At 41.3% G+C, this 8,496-nt stretch overlaps 1 protein-coding gene across 1 annotated transcript; it reads right to left on the reverse strand.

The window, feature by feature from the left end:
- Nucleotides 1-1,274: 1,274 nt before the first annotated feature.
- LOC308584438 (glutathione S-transferase-like) lies at nt 1,275-8,439 on the reverse strand. Its single transcript, XM_081189235.1, has 7 exons — nt 7,689-8,439; nt 5,698-5,804; nt 4,312-4,363; nt 3,667-3,799; nt 2,614-2,755; nt 1,998-2,129; nt 1,275-1,586 (listed from the first exon to the last, which is right to left on the reverse strand). Exons 2-7 carry the CDS (start codon nt 5,782-5,784, stop codon nt 1,407-1,409), a joined length of 726 nt encoding a protein of 241 aa, XP_081045361.1. The 5' UTR covers nt 5,785-5,804; nt 7,689-8,439; the 3' UTR covers nt 1,275-1,406.
- Nucleotides 8,440-8,496: the final 57 nt, after the last annotated feature.

An 8,496-nucleotide genomic window follows, 5' to 3' on the forward strand; every position in this document is an offset into this window, starting at 1 on the left:
ATGTATAGATTGTACTTAACTCCTGTAAAATTGGCAAAGATATATCATAATAGTGATAATTTATGTTGGAAATGTAAAGAAAAAGAAGGTACCTTTTATCATATGTGATAGACCTGCCCTGAGGTGAAAGACTTCTGGGAGAAGATTTATAATGAATTGAAAGAAATGTTGAAATATACATTTATTAAGAAACCAGAGGCCTTTCTTCTTGGAATAACAGGTTTGGAATTGGCCAAAAAAGATGTTAGACTGTTTTTGTATGCCACAACTGCAGCTAGAATTTTGTTACCTAAGAATTGGAAAACACAAGAAGTCCCAACAGTGGAGGAATGGCAGATGAAAATGATGGACTTTTCGGAGCTAGCTGACCTGACTAGAAGAGTCCGCGACCAGAAGGAGGACTACCAGGAGGAATGGATGAAATTCAAAGACTATTTAGTTAAATATGTTAAGATAACTTAATTGGAAAAAACTTGCAAATACCAGATAGGCTTAGGATTTAAATATGAAATGTTAGAGAATAGCATGTTTAAAGTTAAAAGGGAAAGAAAGAAAGATGTTAAGTGATTAAGTTAATTTTATAAGAAAACTGATTTTGGAAAACTGTTACAATGATATACACTGAGATTCAGCCAGGGGGATTTGAGAAAGTCACTTAACAATGTTACTAAGATTGGATTTAGTACAATTAAGAGGTATGTTTGTTTGTTTGTTTGTTTAAAAATTGAAAAAAAAGAGAGACCTGACATGCAAATCTCCTCAGGGTTACATAAACAACACCCTGTTTCAACATCTGGGAAGGGTAGACATCAGGTTGTTTAGTGGGGCAACAATTTTAGTTAAATTATTGCCCCAAATGGGGGATTGTTACAAGAATTTTAAGGTCTCAATCATAGAATAAATATTCATAAATGCACACTTAGCTAAATATATAAACCAATGTTACGTCTTAAACCATCAGATTAAGAAGTATGGTAAAGGACCTAAGATCTATCTACAACCTTTGTAGATCCTTCAGCAGTGTTTGGTAGGATAAATCATGAAAAGTTGTGGTTAAAACTTTGGAACTAAAACACAGAGTGTCAGTTATTTACACTTATTAGGATATTATACTTTGAAATGTGTGTGAGAGTGAGAGTAGGTGTAAACTGTCGGTTGTCAGCTCCAATTCCAACAACAACAACAAAAAGTATGACAAGGCTGCTTATGAGCTCCCCTGCTGTTTAAGATTAATGTAAATGACGTCATACTGGAACTAAAACAACCAGAATACAAAAGTTGTAGAATGCTTTATTTCATTTTAGTGTAGTGCAGCACAGTATTATCACTACTTCCTATTGTTCTGTTAATTATTTTGGTTCCTACTGTAGCTTTGTGGATTTACACTGTGCCATTGTGGTCCCATTTCAGTTTTTGCCCATTGCCTGTGAATACAATAGTGCATCATCTGTGATCCTCAGCCATGATTCAGGAAAAATTTTCATTGCCTTTTCAATAGCCTTTTCATCTGCTGGTGGTCTTCTTTGACTACCAGGCTGCAGATATTTCTTCACTGTCGGGATGTTGCTTATTCTCTCTTTAAAGGCCTAAGAGAGAGAGAGAGCGCAAAATATTTTAGAAGAGAAAAGGAGAAATGGTGGTATCCCCAAATAATCATTTGCTGCTTACGGTTACTATGATTTCATAGTCAATAATGAAACTACAAGTGATAAACTTTATATGTACTCAAACTTTATACATACACTAAACCCAGTTATTTCAGGCATGCACCTTTGGAGAGGGAGGTCAATATTCAAGCTCCATTGCAGGTCTATAATCGTAGGTAGGTTACCTGTTTGTGTCTAAATTTAATTCACAGAAGGCTTATCCATGAATGTGGGCCTCCTGTGTGATTTAGACTTTGTGCAATAGAAATCCAGAGACAATGGTGTTTTAGATATGCAAAGAATAAAAGTGCCATACTAGAACTTTGCTTATGCTTCAGTAAGCATGCTTACCATTAAAAGAGGGAATTTGGAGAGAATATCAGCCTTCAGCTCTTCTGCCATTAAAATGGTTTCAAGCAATTGAATATCTGCTCTGCTGAGCTGATTTCCTACCAGGTAATTTTGTCCATGATCTTTGAGGACCTATAGAGCAGGAAATGTTCGAAGAGTACTTCAGGTACATACACAAAATGGAGAATCTATATCTGAACCACTTTTGAATATCACGCGCCCAGATTATATTGTATCAGGAGATCGAGAGTATTTGTATCAGTTCTGATTCATGTCTTCTAACAAACTGCTGGCTAAGAAAGAGAAGCTTAATCATTACATTCCCTCTTCCCAAACCACTGCTTGTCATGTTTCAATAAGGCAGGGCAGATTCTGAGATCAGAGTTCACATGGTAAACGAACACTGTGTGTGATTCCTGATCTTCTCTCACACAACTAATTTTTTGTTTTACTTTTTTTACTTTTAGCTCAGAAGCTTGGAAAATACAAGGAATAAGGAAATGATTTCTGATGAGCCAAGCAGTCCTATCAACATTACCAGCTGCCAACTCCAGGTGACTTGAGCATAGGTGACTTTGTTGTGTTAATAGGTTTGTAAGTTTCCTTTGCCCCATACCTTTTCAAAGACTGGAAAGTATCTGGTGGTGGCTTTTTCAATAACATTCGCAAACTCCTTCTCCTTGCTGTCAGCTGGTTTGAAGTGAAGCATCTTTTTCAATTCATTCAGATCCATAGCACCTTCGCAATACATATCAATCCTATTTGAAAGAGAAGGTGTTTCCTCCTCCCATATTCAGATAATAATAAGAAAAACAGTAGTGGTTGTATAAGATTATGGATTAAGAATAATATGGAAAGAAAGGAAATTAGTAATTTGAACAGGTTAATTTTATTAGAAAGTGGATATTGGAAAATTGCTAAAATGAGATTTAATGAAAATCAGCTAGGAAGGATTTGAGGAAGTCTCTCAATAATGGAATGTAATTTGAATCTTTATCTGTAAGAAGTTTTGAATGTATGTTTGTTTTTTGTATGTTTTGTTTTTTGTTGTTTTGTGTTGTGTAAAATTTGGAAAATTAAAAAAAAAAATTGAAACAAGAAAAACAGTAGTGGTAGCAGCAGCAACAGCAATAGTATTAATTATGATAATGCAGAGCCAAAACCTTGTGGGGGAATTGGGCAGTAGTGTCACAGGCAAAAATGTGTGATGACCCAGCAGAAAAACAAGTACAATGATCCTGTATGTTAGAGAAAGGGCATTTCCCCTGGAAAGAGCCTCGCTCTATGCAACAAAAGCCCCTATAATTTGCTTGACATTATAGTGATCTTCACCAGCTACACCTTTTATAAGGAAAGCCTTATATCAAAAATCAATTTTATACATTCTCAACAAAAAAACCCAAAAAAACCAAACATTGGGAAGGGACAATGACCTCCCAATCTCCTATTGGGATTACATGAAAATTCACTGATTTCCAAGGAACCAGTCCACATGAACTTTGCTGGGACTGAGAGGTCAAATTACCTCATATTGGACCCTTTCTTGCCCAAGATGAAACATGCTGACTCATAACTCGTCAGTAGATCATATGACAGAACAGAGATGATCTTATATCATGTACAGCCAACCAAAGTATGCATTTAGCAACCAAATTTAAAGGAACGTTACAGTGCTCTCTGCTTCACGTCCTTCCCATAGAGATTGTATTTGGCTGCAATGTAGTTGAGAATAGCTCGAGTCTGCACCATCTTCATCCCATCCATTTCCACCATGGGCACTTGCTGAAAGAGCAGGTCTCCACCTTGTGAAAGGAAGATGAAAAATCAGTCCATCCTCCCAGGTAATTACTATGGAAATTAAATTTTCAGGAGCATCTCCCAAGCCATGCTTTGATTTTGAGACTTTACTTTTACATTGTGCCTTTGCGATAATCATGTTTGCCTCTGCTTTCCCCTCAAAACCCTTTTGCAGAACATGTGCTAAAATAGTACAGCAATCAACCATTGGAAACTAGTTTTGTATGTTATTTAAGCTACTTCTGTTCTCCAGCTAAAAAACAAGCAAACCATTCTGCACAATTCAGAGTTGAGTGGTATGTGTTGTGGGTATCTGGATAACTCTCTTTTCTTTCAAAGAAGAGGGAGAAAGGCAATATAAGCAGATCACAACTGTGTATCACACGCATTCCTGCCTGAAAGTGTGCACAATGCAGAACTGGAGAAACAAGTCCACTTTGAAAACCCCTGCTTTTAAGACTATAAGGCTTTACTGTACTAGAAGACAGTCCCACTGATATTCAGATAAGATACTCACCATGCTTTAATTTTTCTAGATCTTCTTTGGTCTCAATTAATTGTTCTTCAAACTAAAAAATAAAAGAGGCAGAATATTTCAAGGGTCTCATGAAATAATTTCAGGCTCCACAAATGACACAGGGCCTTTCAAGTTTTCAAACTACTGGAAAAAATTTGATGAAAACTCCCCTTTCCCAGCCGAATTCCGGGCCAGCCCGCCCAATAATTTTCTCTGTCTGGGACAGAACAACAAATATTTCCCATGCACAAATCAAGTACTACAGGCTAGTCATATCATTTTAGCACTTGAAGCAGTAAATCCCACAATGACCGCTCCCCCACATTAAATGGGGGTGCTCTTTGCGTGGTCATGTGAAGCCCCCTGGACCCTATGTGGCACCATTAGCACAGGCTTGGCTTGGCCTTCCCCAGGTGGGACACCTGGAGATCTCCGCCTACCTCAGCCAGTTGCTGAGGGACCACCTGCCCACACAGTAGGGGGAGGATCTTACCTGGGAATCGTCAGTTGGCTCCAGAGCTTCTCCCACCCTACCCACCCTCAGTTAAGACTTCTTTTGCAGGTTAACCTTTTCTCCACAGTTACATGGGCGCTGCTACGTCAAGGTCGCTGTAGAAGGGCCAGAAAGGAATTCTCCTGCATTGGCAGGTTTGCCTTTCCCATAGCAAAACGTCACAACTTTGGTGGTATCAGGCCTTGGGCGGAATCCTTTAGTCTATCTTCACTAAATGGGGGAGGGCGTGGCGTGCAGCAGTGACTCATGCCCCCCTTCTCTTTGTGGCGGCGATACCAGGGTTCCCCGTTAAAGGGGTTGTTTGAGGGGAGGCTTCGGCTGTATGCCTGGAGGTTGTCATTGCTTTCCTTGCAACGGCGGCGTAACAGGGGCGGGCTCTCTCTGCTTGAACATATGTTCTCCAGAGCCAGCCCATCCTCCCCCCCCCCCATGGATAACCCTGATGTTCCCCAGATCCCTGGCAGGGGACTGGGAGGGATAAATGCCCACTGCCTGAGCCAAGGTCTACCCACATCTGAAACATAATAAAGTTGTGGCCAATTTTAATCCCATAGCACGTTGTCTTGAGTCGTTATTCCACATGGGGGCCGCCCAGGGTTTGAGGGACTCCGCCTGTCCACACAATCATATCTCCCCCCCCCTCCTTAGCTGCAATAATAATGAATGAAGATAACTCATCAATTAGCTGCCCCTTCCAGGATAGATAAAATCCCCCGCCTGAAGCAGGCACCTCACTCACAAATGATAATGCTGGGCCCAAATTTGGAAACTGCCTGAAATATAAGAATGCTGGAAAAACAACAGTTCCCTTGATTCTTTTTTGGGAGTGGGGGAAAGGTGCTTTCTCAGAGAAATTCTGAAGACAAACCAACCTCGACTCCTGCTGCAGCCAACAGCCACCTTATGGTTTCCATTCGGCCCCTTCCATTGAAGTAGTAAAGCTTCGGTTTCCCAGCCATGTTCCTAAGTGTTTGCTTTCCTGTTATGATGAGAGACAGAGAGAGAGAGATTGCGAGGTCATGTTTGATAGGGAAACCACTGCAGAGCAGGACAACTGTTCAAAATGCTCTGTTGATTGTTTACAGCAAGGAAGTATTTCATATTAAAGCCTTCTGGTTTATTTTTTAACAAACGCTTTTTCATAATCATGGAGCACAAGCAGATAAAATAGGAAGCAAGAGTTAAAAAACACCCAACTATCTATGACAGGGGTCAGCAAACGTTTTCGGCAGGGGCCCAGTCCCCTGTCCCACAGACCTTGTGGGGGGCCGGACTATATTTTGGAGGGAAAAAAATGAAAGAATTCCTATGCTCCACAAATAACCCAGAGATGCATTTTAAATAAAAGCACACATTCTACTCATGTAAAAACGCCAGGCAGACCCCACAAAAAACCCAGAGATGCATTTTAAATAAAAGGACACATTCTACTCATGTAAAAACATGCTAATTCCCAGACCATCCGTGGGCCGGATTTAGAAGGCAATTGGGCCGGATCCGGGCTCCGGGCCTTAGTTTGCCTACCCATGATCTATGAATATCACCCCCTCGTGAACAGCCACGGTCCATGATGTTCCCAGAGCCACAAAATTGTAACTTCCCCCTCATACTTGCACCATTGCCATCAGCTGCCTCTCATCTCCTTAGGCAAGTCTGGGCACATAGCTTTCCAGCATGGCCAGCCGCCAGGGATGATGGGACTTTGTAGTGATGAATCACACCTGAAGCACCACCTCTTTGACTGGCTGGCTAAACCAGGTAAGGATAGCTGGTGGGTCTCAAACCCATGTGAGTTAGGCACCTCCCCTCTATGCAAGGACAGGTTGAGGGATGAGACCAACGGTGGGTCCAAGGGTCAAGAAGGCGGTTTCTGCACATGCTGTAGAGGGAAGTGAAGGGCAGGTGGGGCTCATCAATCTGGGAAGGTAACCCATCTAGGAGGAGGTAGCCTCTGACCCTAAACCTCCATTGCCTTGTGGGATATCCTAGGAAGAAGAAAAGGCTAAAGAGTAAACCCTAAGGAATTCCAGACTGGAGTCCCTAAGACAATTGGATGGCATCTACACCCTCCTCAACCCTGGATAACCACACCCATTTTCTACATTCCTTTCAATAATAGATGCATTTATATGCACATTTTACCTCACCATATGTGTTTTTGCACATTGTTTGGCTGGAGAACTGCAGTCAAATTTCAAGGGATAGCTATGTTTTTGGAAAATGAAATTTAGTGAGTTACTATTTTAAAAATTGAAATATACCGGTACTCAGAGTCGCAAAGTGATTTCATGCTCTTTATTCGGCTCATAGTGGTGAGGAGGAATGGAAGTCCCCTCAAAGTATCTGCTTTATATACATTATTTACACAATGGGCTGCACGTGATTGGCTAATTCCGGACTTCTCCTGTACGCCAATCAGGTTGCGGATTCACTTCTATCTGGAGCTGGATTGGGTGGCTCCTGCTGACCAATCATACTGCTGCATTGTTCTAGGACCAATCAGATTGCTGCAGTTTGGATCCTATTCAACTCAGTACATAACAAAAATGAATCTAATTTCTCTCCATTCTTACCCAATATTTCTTTTTTCTCTGAGGTGCAACAAAGACAAACCCCATATTATTTTTAGAACTCTGCCCACTGCCCAGCTCCTGCCTTTGGTCTGTCCAAATGTCTCTGTTCTGAGGATTACAGTATCTCCCCCTCCCCAACCCACAAACCTTTAGTACTCTGCGGGTAAGAAGAAGAAAACCTTTGGGCAGAGTGGAGGTCTTTGGAAATTGTCCCTGCACTACTCCTCTGTCCAGGGTGTTGCTCTTGAGCAATGACTCTCCAAAGCAACCATCTACCTTAGAATACTAACCTGCTGCAAGTCCTGAACAAGTGGAAGTTCTTCTCAAGCAGAGTGAGCCCCGTACTTGTGTGGCTCAGGGTTATAAAAGCTCAGAAGCTCCACCTTCTGAGAGAACAGCTTATCTGTAGCAGAAACTACCTATTGCAAATAAAAAAACACTTACTTTGCCTTTCGTGAGACTTTTCACCTACAACAAATCAGTCACACAAAGTTAATTCACAATGGGAAAGGTTGCCTCACGCTTGCGTAACATGATGCAACTCGGTTTATTGTAAATCTGTACAGCTGCACTGAGGGCAAACATTCCTGGTCTTAGTACTGTATATTCAACTGAAACCTTTGTATAACTGGGCAGGAGGCCACTGCAGTCTATGGTTGCAGCTGCTAGCCACAAAATACAGGAAAAGGTCAAATACACAGGGCGTCCCTGTTGGTCCCACCCACCTTTTGGCGGGGGTTGGGCTGAATAGATCACTACAATTAAAGGTATGCAAAACTGGATTTCTACAGGCAATCCAGAAATTATTATTGATTTGTTATGTAAGATACCTGATCCGGATGATCAAGTGAAAATCACATATTTGTTGTCTGGCTTTGACAAATTTGTGACAAATCATAAAACTGAGAAGAACATTCCTTGAGGATAGCATGGTGGACTGGTAAAGAATTGCTGCTATGGCTGGTCAGACTAATTGCTGTAGAAGGCTATGAAAACAGGTCATTTTCTGGCAGGGAGTACGTTAATGGGATTTATTTTCCTTGCCTGTAATCCAGCAGGACCACACAGATCCCATCACATCTACGCAAAGCACAACAG

This window comes from Podarcis bocagei, assembly GCF_964188305.1.
Source record: "Podarcis bocagei genome assembly, chromosome: 3".
In the NCBI taxonomy this organism is placed as follows: Eukaryota; Metazoa; Chordata; class Lepidosauria; order Squamata; family Lacertidae; genus Podarcis; species Podarcis bocagei.